This window comes from Hermetia illucens, chromosome 6 (genome assembly GCF_905115235.1).
Source record: "Hermetia illucens chromosome 6, iHerIll2.2.curated.20191125, whole genome shotgun sequence".
In the NCBI taxonomy this organism is placed as follows: domain Eukaryota; kingdom Metazoa; phylum Arthropoda; class Insecta; order Diptera; family Stratiomyidae; genus Hermetia; species Hermetia illucens.
Genome location: NC_051854.1, coordinates 68,917,045 through 68,933,270, shown reverse-complemented (window position 1 = coordinate 68,933,270; position 16,226 = coordinate 68,917,045). Strand labels below are relative to the sequence as shown.

Genomic DNA, 16,226 nt, shown 5'->3' with positions numbered 1-16,226 from the left:
GAGGTGAACAATTGACAGGAGGTGACAATTGTTGGAAAACTGGTCCGCCAATATATGTGAATATTGAAAGAGAGCTGTAGATACCACATTGTGAAATTTTTTCATGGCTTCGGCTATTTGAGGTCTGAATTGGTTACTCTACTTATCATAAATAAACAGAACATATGGCTCAGGGGCAATTAAACATGATTTACAATGTCGCTCATATTGAGTCATACCAGTCTCACAAAAATGAGTACCCAATTGAAACGCCATAAATACCTTTGTTTCTGAAGATATTCATCAGGTCTTCACTTAATATAGCAAAGCACTCTCTACGTCACTTACTCCAGCACCAACATAAACTACTATCACTTCATATTCAAATTCAAATCGAATTGTCATCATGATATATCGAGCAATACTCAATGCACTGTTATGATTGCCCTCAATCCTTCACCCTAGCTAAACGTAATCGATCGATCCACCTTTCTATGCCTCATTTCCGACTAAAAGTCATTATGCGCAATTCAGTAATAAAATCGCATATAAATCTGAATAATCGATTTTCCATATTTTCCTTTCTATTGAATGAGCGCGCGGAATACCATAAGGTTCCCTATGTGGGCCTCAATTCGTTCGCCCTATTCCCAGTCTAGCCAGTTTATATGGCTTGTGCCCAATTGTGATTCAACATTATATTTTAACTGTTGTTCAAGTAATGGAATAGTAGTAGAAACCTGGAGTGCTTCATTTGACCGCACCGGAGCCGACCACATATTGCCCATATAGTGCTGGTGGATGGGGCTCTTGTGCAATCCTCGGCACATTATTATATCTGGCCATAATATATCTGAAGTAATCTTCGGAAACGTTGTAAAGTGCAAGCATAAAATTGAGGTGAAATCTCAAAGAATGTGGGGTACATGTCGAGAATGCAAAAAACTTCAAAGCGCACCAAGAGGAGTTCTGTTCTGTTCCTCTTCACTTGGTTGTAGATTCTTCCATTTGCCTGTGGAAATGGCAGTGTACTCGCATTTGGGTTTTTCATGAAGAAGATCGAAAGACGCGCATAGTCTCCTATTCTTGCTGGTACGTGGAAAAGGAAGATAGTGAAGCTGCCGTGGATGCTGCTGCGCTGCCAAACTCCGGTATTGTTCAAGTCACGATTTTATACTCGATGTGGAATACTTGGAGTATCCCAAAAAAGGGTGGATACACGTTGCAGTTTTTTATTGTTTCCTCGTTCTTATTTTTTGTTGCGTTTCTCTTTTAATTTAATGTATGAGAAATTCTGGAGTCGTTTTATTACGAAAAGATTGTTATGTTGTTTTGATTTTGTTATTATCGTATTTTGGTTTTGTTTTTGATAGTTCTCCTGCTGTTATATGATTGTACAATATGGAGATGGTACGCGCCCCGAAAATATGTTCTTTTGTATCAACATCAACCATTTAGCAAGTATCGAGTTGAATAGGATCATCTGGACTGAACAAATGTTGTTGGGACGAAAACAATGATACATAGAAAGGGAACACATGCTACATTTTTACTATTACATCATATCATGTGTATAATTAGATATTACGCTTTGAGAGGTATCATACCTTTCTTCTTTTTAATTACGTTTAACAAGTTCACAATATGAAATTTTTAGACCCCACAAAAGAATGAAGTCCCACGCATGCAGTGAGTGGCATAAATTTAGGTTGAGTTTAAAGAGGGGATCCCCAAACATGTGAAGGGGGGATTCAAAAATTTTTCTCACCGGATATAGTCGTGTAGGATATCAAATGAAAGCTCTCGATTCGTACTGATATTAGTTTAGTCGTGAATTGCAAAGTGCGCAAATGAGGAGTCAAAATGTACGCACCTAAAGTGAGACAGGACTCATTTTCGAAAACTACCCAACCTAAAAATCCGAAAAAAATCAGGGTGGGGCGCTTAGATGAAATCTAAGCCTCAAAATATGTCCAACTCCGATATCTACTCAAATGAACTTACTAATAGTATATTACCAACTTTTAGAAATTTACTGAACCACCCCCCCCCCCCGCCTAAAATTTATCCTAAAACTTCCGAATCGTACCAGCTTAGAGGAAAATATTTTGTATATACGTGCTAAATTTCATGGAAATCTGGCCATTAACGCCAAAGTTATAGCAGTTCAAACTTAACAATTTCGCGCGAATTAACTGCTTCCAAAGCCATGCAAATAAGATGCTGACGTCACATCTTCTTTTTCTTCAGCCTTTGTCCCGTTCACAAGCGGGGTCGGCTCGTCGTGATCAGTTTGGCCATTTTATTTTATCAAATGCTTGATCAGAATGTGATCGTGAGGCCTTTAAATCCCCATCCAGTGTATCAAGCCATCGATATTTCGGTCAGATTTTTGCTTACCATTGACTTTGATGTTCAGACCAATATTTGTAAGTGAATTCTCGTTAGCGTGAATTACGTGACCACACCATCGAAAAAGCCTCACTCGCAGTTTTCCCACGATCTGTGTAATCCCATATCGATCGCGGATATTCTCATTTCGGACGTGATCAAAACGTGTCACGTTACCAGTGCAACGCAACATCTTCATCTCTATTACCGCAAGACGCCGTTCATTGTCTTAAATAGTCGGCCAACACTCGGAACTATAGAGAGCGGCATACACACGACATTGCAGTAAATTTTAGATTTGAGACGTGCGCTGATACGTCGATCAAAAATCAATTTCAATTTATCCAGGTTGCATTAATGCGTGAAGCATTTCATTATGCAGTTCTCCATTGGCTGATAGCATTGACTGGAGATATTTAAATCGCTCAGTTCTGGCAATGGCAGTAACCTGTCCCTCGAGATATTTAAATCGCTCAATGACAGAACTGAGCGATTTAAATATCTCGGGTCAATGCTATAAGCCAATGGAGAACTACGTTATGCTCCTCACATAGGGAAACACAAAACCTTTTATACCTGAAGCGTTGTTTTTATGAGAGATGTTTAAGGAAAATGGTTATCACGTAGCCATCTCTTCTTAAAATAACACAAATTAAATAAGGACATATATTTCTATCGTAGTGCTTTAGGCTAGACAATCTGATCCAAGCGAATTGCCAAACACTTTCACCTAACCTGTGTCTATTACCAATTTCAAGACATCAACCTTATTCATGGCACCTATATAAGTTCCTCCTTTCCATTCTTTTGTATGGTTACATCATTTTCGCAACGCACGCAGTCTAATCCTCTCCATTTTGTATGTAATACTATGACTCAACCTCTCTACCATTAGTTTAAAATACGTCTGGGTGTAACCAAAGTCTTTAACTCTATAAATGGTCATTGAAGCCTATATAAATACCTTCCCATTTGCCGTGGCCAAGGCTTGATGGCATGAACTAGTGAAAGTTGCAATAGCTAAGTAGTCTAAGCCTTTCACATGCAAAGGATTGAGACTAAACCCATAAGAATGAGTCGTTCATTCTCTCACAGTTCACGAGACTTCGTCAAATGTAGTTTACCCATTTGCCATAAATATTTAGCCTAACATACGCCACCTTTGTGCTGCAGAGTGCCATCGGCAATTTGTTGCAAGAAGCAGACAACAAACGCCATAGGAGGGTGTAAAAATTGCATTTGCTTAAATATCCGTGTAGAAATCGGTTAAACTTGATGGGCTTCTTGGATGCAGAGTAGTTGGCTGCACTTAGTCTGTTCGGGAGCCAACATCGAACTGTGTAACCCCTATTTAGAGCAAATAGTGAAAACGATATGAGAAAATTGGATTTGCAAACAGATTGTCGATTTAGGGTCACACAAAGCATATATTGCACAGTTGAATATCTTTTGCCTTTGAGATAGTCACAAACCATCGATTCCTTGTTATAGTTTGTCTTTACTGAAATAATAAACGAAGTCTCTCCAAGTTCCGGTTACTGCCAGCTTGTGACATCTTGCATGCATCCCCGGATTTGAACTGTATAAAAACTGCCGCTGAGTCCACTTTCTAACTAATCCTTATCCGTTAACATTTAAATTCCCACTTAATATCCTTAACAGCCATAAATTATTCATTCCACTGAAAACAATTGCAAAACATCACAATCACCTGGTAAGTGATCCAAACATATCAAACCCCAATAGTCCCATAAATACACAAGTTACGTCGTGCCTGGTGTGATGATCTGACATTATGATAATCAAAGTCGATATTCCTTAACGACCATTTATCCACATAAATATAATCCACTCTATCCCGGGTCGTCAAAAACAAAAACCTTAGAGACACCCGTACTTAGTGAGTTAGTTGCCGAGACAAACCAACATCCTCCTTCCAGCAATCATAAAAGTATTGTTCCAGCATGACTTGGGGGTCTACTAAACCACATGTGAACATTGCATTTACATGGTCGGTCGGTTCATTATAATGAGCGGCGGGCTGGCATCTAATGTCTTTTAATGTGATATGTGATGTGTGATGTTGGTGACTCTCACAGGTTAAATTGTCTTGTTTGAGGTTTTCGTTAATTGAATCCCATTAAGCGTAATTTTATAGGCGTTAAAATGTCTCCTTGCCAAGTTGTGTGGATGTTTTACCTTTAAGATCGTGTGTATGCAAAGTGTTTAAGGCAATGGGAGATGCGGAAGCTAAACATTGGGTTACCTGTGCAAATATTGAAAGGTGCCAGTGGATAGTCATAACGTTGAGATATTGACATAGAAATTTGGGGCCCTCAAAAGGATACTGTAATTATTAGTCGGGCTCTGTGCCGGGAAAATGAAATTAGGTTGCATTTTCGAAAGTCTTCTTAAGATTTAGGGTCCCTCCTTCACCCCAAATTGTTTAAGGAAAGCATAAGCCTCTTTTTATCAAAAGACGGAATGTTAGTTTTAGATTCAACTTTGGTGACATAGCGCCTGACCCTCAACAACCACTTATGGACGTGTAACAGGTTGTCATATTTTAAGGAAATCATTCACTACCTAGTTTCTAGTTTGTTTTTTTTATCAAAACTTACCCGGAAAATTTTCAATTCTAACCCTCATTTCTCCTCTTTTTTCAGGCTGTAAATCATTTTTTAAACGGTCGGTTCGAAGAAATTTAACGTATTCGTGTCGTGGCAATAGAAACTGTCCAATAGATCAGCATCATAGAAATCAGTGCCAACACTGTCGATTAAGAAAGTGCCTAAAAATGGGTATGAGAAGAGAAGGTAAGTAAATAATTATGTTAAATTTTAAACTGTAATAACCTTCTTGAACAATTGTATGAAATATCTGAGCATTTCTGTGTATGAATCTAAAGTAAAAATTAGTTCAATTTTACTAGTACATGTTTAATGAAAGCATCTCCGAAAATAATTTAAAGTTGGCTTGCAATGCTTTATATATAAATCGTTGCCTTTCACCCCTTGGTGAGGTATAGTGCGTCAACCACATCTACTCGCCCTCGCTTGCGGTTACCTGAAATGCCCTTCAGCTTCCCACATGACTTCCCGAAAAGTTCGCACTAGCCGTCTACTGTTCTGCGCCAAGTGCCCTTGGGGCGACCCACTTGTCGGTCATCTTGGGAGAGTGAATTCCACTGCATAGCATACCCCGCAATGCAATTGGCGCCCCCTCCTAAAATTTGAGTTATCCACTGCCAATTCCGTTTCCGATCACATTGCATACGAGTGCCAAGCCTATGCGCTGACCAAGTTCTTCGTTTGAGATACTCCGATGATACAACGCAAGGAGATATTTACGGAAGCTTGGAGCTTTTGAGAAACAGTGGAGTTCACTTTATATGTGCCATTACCATACAGAAATACGAAAAGAACACTAGCACAGAGCAGTGTCAGCATGATCTTGGTCTTGAGATAACCGCACTTTCAGATTTTAGCAAAAGCGCATCTAGTGCTGTTAATGCATCGGGCAACATCTATTTCGGCGCCGCCGTTGGCAGAAACCACGCTTCCTAGATATACAAACTGTTCGACGCTCTCGATGCTCTGTCCATTAATGCAGATAGGGAGGGTGTGGAGACCCATCAGACTGAGAACCTTTGTTTTGTTGGTGTTTACCTTCAGTCCAACTCTCCTTACCTCTCTTTCCAAATCCAGAACCATTTGGCTAAGATCTCTGACTCGCTAAGATCAACGTAGTTGAAGTATTTGAGGAAATATGTCATCGTCCATTCAACTCTTCCATATCATCAGGACAACGCAGCATGAAGAACATCACCGATAACAAGAAAAAATAATATCAGTAACAATATGGAATCCGCTTGAACCTCAAAATTCTCTGAGATTTTACTTCGGTGCAGCGCCATCATATGTCGATCTGGTAATAACAATGAACTCTGAAATCCTCAACCTCCGTAAAGCACACCAGATACACTTCCTGTTCACGTTATTGAAAGCTTTCTCGAAATCGATAAAGAGCGTGTCAAGTGAAGATCTAAACTGCGCTCACTGCTCTAAGATGATCAGTAAGGTTGATGTGGTCAATGTGGGTTGATCTGGAGTGAAAATCAGTTTGCTCTCTGTCGATCAAGTTTCCGAGGTGCCCTTTATTCCGTTTCAGGATTATTTTAGCTATTATCTTTGCGGCAGCGGGGATCACGTGTGTACCCCTCCAATTGTCACATTTAAAACGTGTGCACTTTTTTTGGAATCTTAACGATCGTCCCCCTCTTCCACTCTCTGGGAAGGGTCTCGGATTCAATTAACAGCTAACAGCTCTTCGGGCTTCGGGGACTGTCAAACCTTGCGATTTCACTTCGTTTGAGTGCATAGCCGGCCGAAATAATTTCTCTTCTGCGTGGAGAAACAACCCGCATGTTATAGTGATTAACCCCTTTATCCACAAAAGGAGCAACCTCACCGGGTGTAATACGGTTTAAAACCATGACGAGCTCTGTGCTCGAAGAATTTGTCACCAGGCGGTGGAAGTTGCACAAATTTCTGACCCTTTCAGTAGGGTCTTAAAAGTAGAGAAAGCTTGGGGTGTAGCAGTGTCCATATCCGCATTCCCAAGAAACTTCACCTTCTCTCGCATTTCCTTTCCTTGTCATCGGCTGGGAGCCCTCCCTGGTTCACGATGTTCGGGCTGCAGGGATCTGCTTCCACATACATGGTTTCTCTAAAGATATTCTACTTCCTAATTTATTTAGCCATAACACGGAACTTCGGAATTTTCATTTGCAGCGTAAGACCACTCTGCAGTTTTCAACTGGAACAATTGAGAAACCAATTGTCTTACGCTCATCCTGTATCTTCATATTTATAAGCTCAATGTTAAAAACGCTAATGAAAATTCGATTGATTCCCTGCTCTGACGTCAAAACTTAACACTGCTTCCAAGGCTAATACAAAAACTCTTCATTTGATACCCAACATATTTTTGATGAAAAAGTTCTGTGCTGAATAATGCATTTTTTTGGATTTGCAGCCCCAACCTTCCTATCAAGTTTTCTGTCAGTAGTTGTAGAGAAAAGTGCTACTGGACAGACAGACCGACGGAAGGTTATTGTATTGTATTGTATTGTATTATTATTGTAAAACCATCAGCGCCATAACAATTTGTGTGGAGATAGTCTAGCTTAGCCTATCAGAGCAAAAGACGGAGCCGGCCTTGATTGTTAACCGTAGGTGAAGAAATACGATTAGTATTCAGGTTGTTGCCACACTATCACTTGAAAGAAGGGGGAAGTTCTAAGGTCGCATCCAGTTGCTTTTGGATCGGATCATTTGGGAAGACACTTTCTTCCATATTTGTGGGTCAATGGACTCCTCTTGTGGAACTAGATATCCAAATTTTCAAAAGAATGACTGACGGTTTCATATAAGGCAGACGCAATGATCATATATAAAGGAGCGATTACCATCCGTAGCTACTTTCGGCACTGCTCCCAAGGCAGAGGCGAGGCGGCTTCTGAAAAGTTGCCTCTATCCTGGACGAAATCGTCAGTCATTCTCTTTACCAAATACATAGGAATGATGATTGGCACAAAAATCCCTTGGACTATGCCTGTGAGGAAATGGTAAATGCCAGCATTTCGTTAACACATATATGGCAATGCTCACAATTGGGAACCTCAGATGCCGTCATAAATTACTTCGAGTCGGAGTGGTTCGCTCTACTTTGTTATACGCAGAACCAGTCTTGGAGGAAGCACTCAGAAGTTGAGTAAACATGATGAACTTGTTAGTGCTAAAGTGCACAGTCTCTTCAGGACAACTTCGAACAAGGAAGAGTATGTTATTGCTGGAATGGTTCCAATGGATCTTCTGGTAAGTCATAACTAGAAAAATGGCTACCTATTATGTACGCTTCGAATACGGTAAGCTATAGATTTGCGTAATACTGTTTCAAATCTTCTGTCTCATTGAATATCTTTTGGTAAACGTTCCAAGGTGTGCAGTCGTTTAGTACGTAATTTTCAGGTTTTATAGAAAAGTTAGTGTTCCGAGGCAAAGAACTCAGCCATTGATGGTTAATGTATAGAACTGATTCCATATGTAAAGACACATGTAAAGGTGATGTTCCTAGGTTCAGGAAACATCATGAGTTGGCTAATCCTAAACTCCGAAAGAGCCTTTTATTATATTGGGAAACATTTCTTAGTACTTGTCATGGGAAAGATAAACTTGCTTCCCATATAAAACCACTGCGATTCGATGCAGGTATTGCCTGCATTCGCTGGTCTACGAGTACCTTCCAATTCAACTATGAAGGGAATAACGGCTAAAATTTCCCCCGAATACTACCGTATAACAGAATGGGATCTCTGGGATAAGTTGGCTTTATTGCATTAATAGATGCTTCTAGCTACTATTATCTAAACTATGTTGAGGTCATGAATATGGCTACCATTCACCCTCAAATAAGGGATTGCTGTCTCCTGCCAACATATTTCACTCTGTCTTGATCTTCTTCAGAAATTTGCTATTTTGTTCTGCGTCTCTCTGTTTGCGTTTCATTGCCCTCCACTCTCTCGATCACTCTGGGATAGTGGATTTCATTGAATAGTATAGCCTAAATTGGAGTTGTCGCCCTGTCTTAGACTTTCTTCTCAACACGCCTACTGGTACCTGGCCCGTACGCCAACTTAGCTCTCATTCCGAGATTGTCTTGGACTGAGATATTCTGATGACATGACAAAGATAATTGTAAATAAATTCTAGGACTGCGCAGAGAGTGCAGCGGCCAACAGCCTCAGCTTTATGTTTGGGTTGAGGCACCTGAAATCCGCATTGGATTTTAGAAGTGTCAGTCAACCTTTTATCTTATAAGCTTACCAGGCACATCTCGCTATTAAACTGCAAATCAATCTGTGACAAGTTTAACTGAATATTCAAATTACCTCTGACGTGAATGTTACGTAGTACTTAAAATGGTTCCTAGAATCTCGCCGTTAGATAAATTCATTGTTCAAAGTAGTAAATCTCATCATGAACATTGCCTTTCCCATCTAAGTGACTTTCTAGATTTATTCGCGTCAAATTGTCTCCTTATCCAATATATCTCCTATTACCACTATCTACCTAAGGTTGGATTTCTGCCAAATTTCAAATCAATCTCACTATTGCATGGGACTATCTGAAAATCGCGATCAACTGTGACGAACAACTCTATTTTTACCCGTCCAAGGAATTTTATCTTTACGTACCAATTGTAATCACATTCCGGGTCGTATCAAAATGTCGATCCTCGCAGATTTATACGGCGACATGATCACATTCCACAGTATCAAAGTTTAGATCTTCGTTGAATTGACAAAAAATTCTTTGGATGCAATACCAAGCATTTGGCCAGAGGAAGGGAAAAATTCGGTACTCATCTGAGTTAAGTATCTTCACACACATGCATTGCCTGCAAGAAAACATATCTGTCGAGCAGGCGAATATTGTATCTGCTTTCGTCACTCAGTATATCAGATGGTTGCAAATATATTTCGTCTACATCGAACAAAGTAACCTTTCTCTCAGAATAGGGGCTATAATTAGAGTATGGTTAGCAAACTTTGAACAATTGCTCTGCGGGTTACAAAGGTTATAAATTCAGTTCAAAGAACTGCAAATGTTTAATCCGCTTTTTGGCGATGTGAACCTGAAATATTTTTTGGGTTCATATGTTGACGGAGGAATAGTGAATTTATTGAGGTCAGGTAAAGACCAGGTGTAGAGGTTATACAACATTTTACTCACAGGACACATGTATGGGATCATCACTGGGAAGGTTCGATGGTGATATTCAGGGATGAGCGTAATAAGACGATGATTGATGATATTTTCGTACTTGTTGATTTAAATATCTTATGTAAAGGAAAGGATTATATTTCAGAAATGGGGTTGTAGTTATGTAAATTGATAGGATTATTAGCTAAGATTTATGCATTAGTTCACTTTCCAAGCATGTGCTGGTAACTGAATTTTACCCGGTGATTTTTTAACCTTGGGGGTCCAGTTCGTAGCTTTTTGAACTTTTTTATTAAATGAGAAATAAGAGAAAAAAAATATATAGCATATCTGACTTACTTGCGCATTTATTATCTTTTATGGTTGTATCTATAGAATAATGGTCTACACTTTCTTCTAGTTTACCATAGAGATCCTTCTAATTAATAACCGTGATTGAGTTTGCCAGTCCAGCCAGCTGTAAATGAATATCTGAGTCAAATCTGGGTAATAAGCACGGGCAAGTGCAATGCTAACCACATTGACTCTTAGTGTATCCTTACGGTGAAGTGAAGTGCTCGAAGATGCTTCAAGGCCTAGATGCAATTGCATTGGTGCATCAACGATTGTTATTTTTAACATCGACCCTCTCTTTCTCATTTGCCTTGTTTGCCTTACGTAGCAAACCTTAAGTCCGATTCTTCTCTATCGTCTCGAAAGGACTCTCTTTCACTAAAATAGAACTTTTCGAACATTTCGGTTCGCATGTGTTCAGTTAGCAAGTTGACACTAAATGTTCAAAAATTTTGTTTACTACACTATTCTCCTAAACCTACGACTACTTCATTTTTCTCCTCATTTGGCAGCCAAATTTTATTATACCTGACTTCTTTTCTTCAACAGTAGGCTTCACATCGATAGTCATTGATTTGATGTCAACGATCATGCTTGTGGAATGCCAAGCTTCATATTGCGTTGTTCTTCTGATTTTGACTCTATTCCACCACGTCATCTCCTCAGTTGGAAACATGCTAAAGTATTGCTCAGTAATCTGGCTTCTATTCCGGAATTGTGACTGTCTTGTTTATATCATGTTTACTCCTTTGTGGCGTACAGGACCCCCCCCCCCCCCCTCACAGTAAGACTGTACCTCAATTTCATAATTATCAAGCTGACAGCATTCAGACAAACATAAGACGAAAATAAATATCAACGACGACTAGCATTCAAACGCAGGGCAGCGAAATCAAGAGGCCAACCATCGCGCTGAGATTATCTTACTCTTGAAAAAGTTTAATAAAAATTTACCCGGGTCGTCTTTTTTAAGAAAATGTTTCTTTTCTCCATTTACTCTACCCGTCACTATTTTGACCTCTTTATATTTTTTAATTATGGAGGCTGGAAATCTTAGAAAGACGCTGTTACGCCTGGTTGGAACAGTATATGAAATTCGCGTTCACTAAAATCATCCCCATGCTTCTGCCTATATCCTCATGAAGTGTTACCCCGCTGATAGCACTTGTCTATGCCAACAGATTAGGACATATGCCGAACATGCTTTTCGGATCCGCTCGAGTTCTTAATATTTTTTTATTGTCACTGTTACGGCGTAAACTGCGATCCAATTTGCCTCCTCTACAAGATTGTGAGCCCGATGTCTACATTGAGGGTGTTCTTTAAACATATCCTATCCTCCTTCAACAGTGGACCTGTGAACAGTGGATCTGTAACCGTTCTCGATAAACTTACTTTCGGCATGATGGGCCACTCCGCCTCTAATAACATAACCTACTACAGCGTTTCGTACAGCACATCCAATACAGACATTTGTCTGATTTCCTCCTCAGAGTTTAAACTCTATTTCTATTACCGGGTTCAAGGACAGCCTTTTCTGCTAAAGTTTTAAGCGTATGCTGAGTTTTTTATCTTCTCCTTCTTCTGGGAGCGATTTGTGTATACAATTGGATTGACTCTGCTATTGTCCACTTTATACAAATACACTGATCCCTGCTAAGAAGGAGTCAACACTTCCAGATCGTTTAACTTGAGTCAGCATCAAGCATTAGAAGGTGTCAACATTGAAAGGCCGGGTCTGCCATGCATCTAAGAATTTTTCTGTCCCGTCTTAATTGATTGGCTCTTGTAACGAGTTAGTCTCAGTTGTTGGCCACTGACTCGATGTACTCATGAAGGTGCCCCAGTGCCATAGTTGCAGATGTGTTTCCATAATAATTTAATAGTGAGTTGAGCCAAGATGTCCCAATGGACGAATTATGTTTTCCCGATTTGGTACGGTTTTGTGTGGACAAGACACTGATGTCACACAATATATGTTATCTAGGTATTCAAATTTAAACCACGCGTAGTCCTCCAAGAGAATGAGTTGACTAATAGCTTATCTTAAATGACAGAGAAGAATTTTGATTGTAAATTATGTAGGCGCCGTTACTATACCTTTCGCTAATTTGGAGCCTCTGTGATTGCTCAGAGCTCCCCACGATTCATACCTTTTCCTTCCTCTCTAAACCAGCCTGCCAGTAAGACCCTCTATACACGGTCAGTTTTCCATCAATCTACCATAAGTCAATCCATAAAAACTTGCCAGACTGATAGCCAAAATGTTGCTTGAATAGGCTGCTAATTGACTGACAGAAAGAAATTTGAAATTGAATTGAAATAAATCCGAAAAATGTTAATAGAACGTCCTCTCGCGACATATTTATGTATACCTGCAGTTAGCCTCTGGAAAGCGAATAGCTGGGACCTAACACTGTGGCTCAGTGAATTCTCGGGTTATTCAAGAAGGAAAAACACCATCTGACTGGCAAGAAAGTACCACTATTCCAATATGGAAAAAGAAAGATAGTCCAGCAGAATGTTCAAATTAACGTCCGATCCGGTTACTTTCCCATACCATGAAGATTTTTGAACGCATTCTTCACAACCGTATTCACCGTATTCCGTGAATCAAGCCGTCAAAAACTGCGGAACTACTGACGCAATACACGCTGCGCGGTTACTCATGGAGAAACACCGTGAAAAGCATCGCCCTCTTTACATTGCATTTCTGGATCTAGAGAAAGCGTTTGACCGTGTGCCATACGAACTCATCTGGTACGCTCTATGACAACACTTAGTACCAGAAAAGCTCGTGCGCTGGGTCCAATTGCTCTACCATGATCCGAAAAGTAAAGTTGTATGGCGGGTGAATCAAAACTGCGTCGTGTCGCTGTTGGTGTTCATCAAGGAAGCGCCCTTACACCACTCCTCTTTGTCCTTATTATGGCCACCGTCTCACGGGACATCCAACGTCCAGCGCCATACACACTGCTTTATGAAGATGATGTTTTCCTAGCATCTAATAGCAAAAATGATCTCGAGCAACTTGTCCAAAGATGGAATGATCGCCTCATGCAACACGGTCTCAGATTGAATCTAAACAAAACTGAATTTTTGCCGATTGATCGCCACGAAACAGGCACAATCAGGCATTAACGCAACATGGACGAAGTGGCGTTCCACAACTGGTGTTCTTTGTGATCGACGTATCAACGCACGTTTCAAATCTAAAATTTACCAGAAAGACGTCCGTCGTGTTGCCCTCTATTGTTCTGAGTGTTGGCCAATTATAAAAGACAATGAACGGCGCCTTGCGGTAAGGCGTTGGACTTGTGGCGTGACATGTTTTGATCACATTCAAAATGAGAATATCCGCGATCGTTATGGGGTTGCACCGATCGTGGAAAAGTTGCGAGAGAGGCGTTTTCGATGGTATGGTCACGCAATTCGCGCTAACGAGAATTAACTTGCCAAGATTGGTCTGAACATCGAAGTTGATTGTAAACAACCAAAAGGCAGGCCGAAACAACGCTGGCTTGATATGCTGGATCGGGATTTAAAAGCCTTTCATTGGAGACAGACCAGGCATTCGATAGAGCCAAATGGTGAAACGGATCACGACGAGCCGACCCCGCTTGTGACCGGGTCAAAGGCTGAAGAAAAAGAAGAAGACCTGCAGTTAGCCTATCCTTCTTTTAAACCATATCATCGCCTGTTATTGTATAAGCTCATAAGTCATCTGCTATTACGATGTGGAGACATTTCGACCTGTATAAACGTGAGTCGAGGGCAAGAACGTAGTTCAATTTAATACAAAAATCCATAATGCCAAGGATATCCTAAAAAGCACCCTTTTCATAGTAATAATCATCATGGACAAGGAGGAGTTATGGTAAAACCTGCATGTAGTCGGCCATAGTCCAGGCTGGAGCAAATCGTGGATGCTGATGCAAGTCATATTTAGTAATTTTCATGAGTAACCTTTTTGCTACATATGTGCTAGATTCAGTACAAAGAACTGATCAATTTGCCGGACTTCGGACCTGTATTTTGTACCGAACATTGACAGGAGAAACATTTGAATCCTGAAATTTTGGCATGTGCCTGATACAGACTGTCAACTTCCAGCATAACCTCCTCCCTTCCGAATTTACTCGATTATGTTAAAGAAGTGATAAAACTATTGACAGAGACAGTTTAATTTACTACTCACAGAAATTATCCTTCATTTGATCACAAATCCTTAGTGGCAGAATACCCTAATCCTTAGTAGCAAATTTAGGAATCCTTCCACGGGGATAGAGACTTTCCGCATTTCTGTGGAAAAGGATAAAGCCGAATCCAAGGAAAGGCTATTCTATTAGGAAACTGGCTCTAATTGTTCGAACAACCAATCCAAATTTGAAATTTGCCACTTTTTACTATAAAAGCTTTAAATACTCATCTCTTCTTCGTTGGGGTCAAATCTCGCTGCGAACTGCGTATGCTCTGCCATAGTTTCCCGACTCACTTTGTAGATAGGAAAAGAGAGATACATTGGGGCACCTTTGTTTAAATTTAACTATTTTTATAATAGTAAATCCACAGTAGCGACTGTTTACGTATATTCAGGAATCTTACACTTAAAAAAAAAATCTCAATAACAAGATTCGGGCACCTTTTTTGATTATCTTTTCAGTTTTTATTCGCTCTTTCACACTGGTAGCCAAGATGCAAAATAAGCCTATCAAGTTACCATAAGTACATACATATAATGCCATTCCTGCACATGCAGGCCCACTGAGCAAATATCAATGATTTTATAGCCCGACTAACATAACCAGAGGAATTAAATCCCACAACTCAACGAGCTATCCTGGACTGCAAACCGTTTAATTAAACATTTTTTCACAATTAAATGTGCCATAAATTACCATACTAATGACTTTTAATTTTTCGTCAATACCACTATTTACGTATTCATCTGTGCATACATAGATTTGGTATATGCGAAGGTACTGGTTAGTGAGTGATATGCATAATGCACCTCAATTGCGCACAGCCGATACCATGACCTAAGCACATTGTCCAGTTCTTGATTCCCTGCAGTATATATAGTGGCTATTATGCAATGTCATTCTTTCTTAAGTTTCTTGAACCGATCCCTGTCTGCGTGAATTCAGTATGTGGACGTACACATGTGTATCTTCAGTTCAAAGTACGAAAACGCTGAATCATAAATAGCAAACGTGTTTAGATCAGGGACGGTTATGATTCTTAGGTTAGTCCTGATTTGATATAATGGAAGGTATTTCGCTGGGTTTTATTTAAGGTTGGAAAGGATGATTCATATGACTTTGCGAATGTATACCATGAATTATGCAAACTATCTCCCTAAGAATATCTTCAGACTTGTAGTTAAATTGAAATTTCGTCACTATACTATGTGAATATGATTTTTTTCAAAAGTAGGCTAAAATTTAAAAAGGTGATCCTCAAGAGTGATCCTTTCTTTAACTTTAATTTCCTACAACTTTGTCCCATTACTCGTGATCACACTGAATTCCAGCGACATATTCCTATAACAGCCGTTACAATTATTGATCCTATCCATGCATAAAATCCTTAGTTAAAATTTTACATATATTTCACATTAAACCCCGAACCTTACAGAATACATTAAGAATTTATTTTCTTATCCATAAACCTTGAACAATCCTCTCCAAAGCAACACCTGGTCATTATAAAGTATCCTTCATGGAAAAACTGACC

General features: G+C 39.8%; 1 protein-coding gene across 2 annotated transcripts in view; it reads left to right on the top strand.

Moving 5' to 3' along the window:
* Positions 1-16,226, top strand: part of LOC119659203 (steroid receptor seven-up, isoforms B/C) — a 119,878-nt gene that overhangs the window by 44,704 nt on the left and 58,948 nt on the right. For both annotated transcript variants that reach the window (XM_038067172.1, XM_038067171.1), the window contains exon 2: positions 5,037-5,186. In XM_038067172.1, coding sequence (XP_037923100.1) covers positions 5,037-5,186 — 150 coding nt within the window. The remainder of the gene's footprint in view (positions 1-5,036; positions 5,187-16,226) is intronic.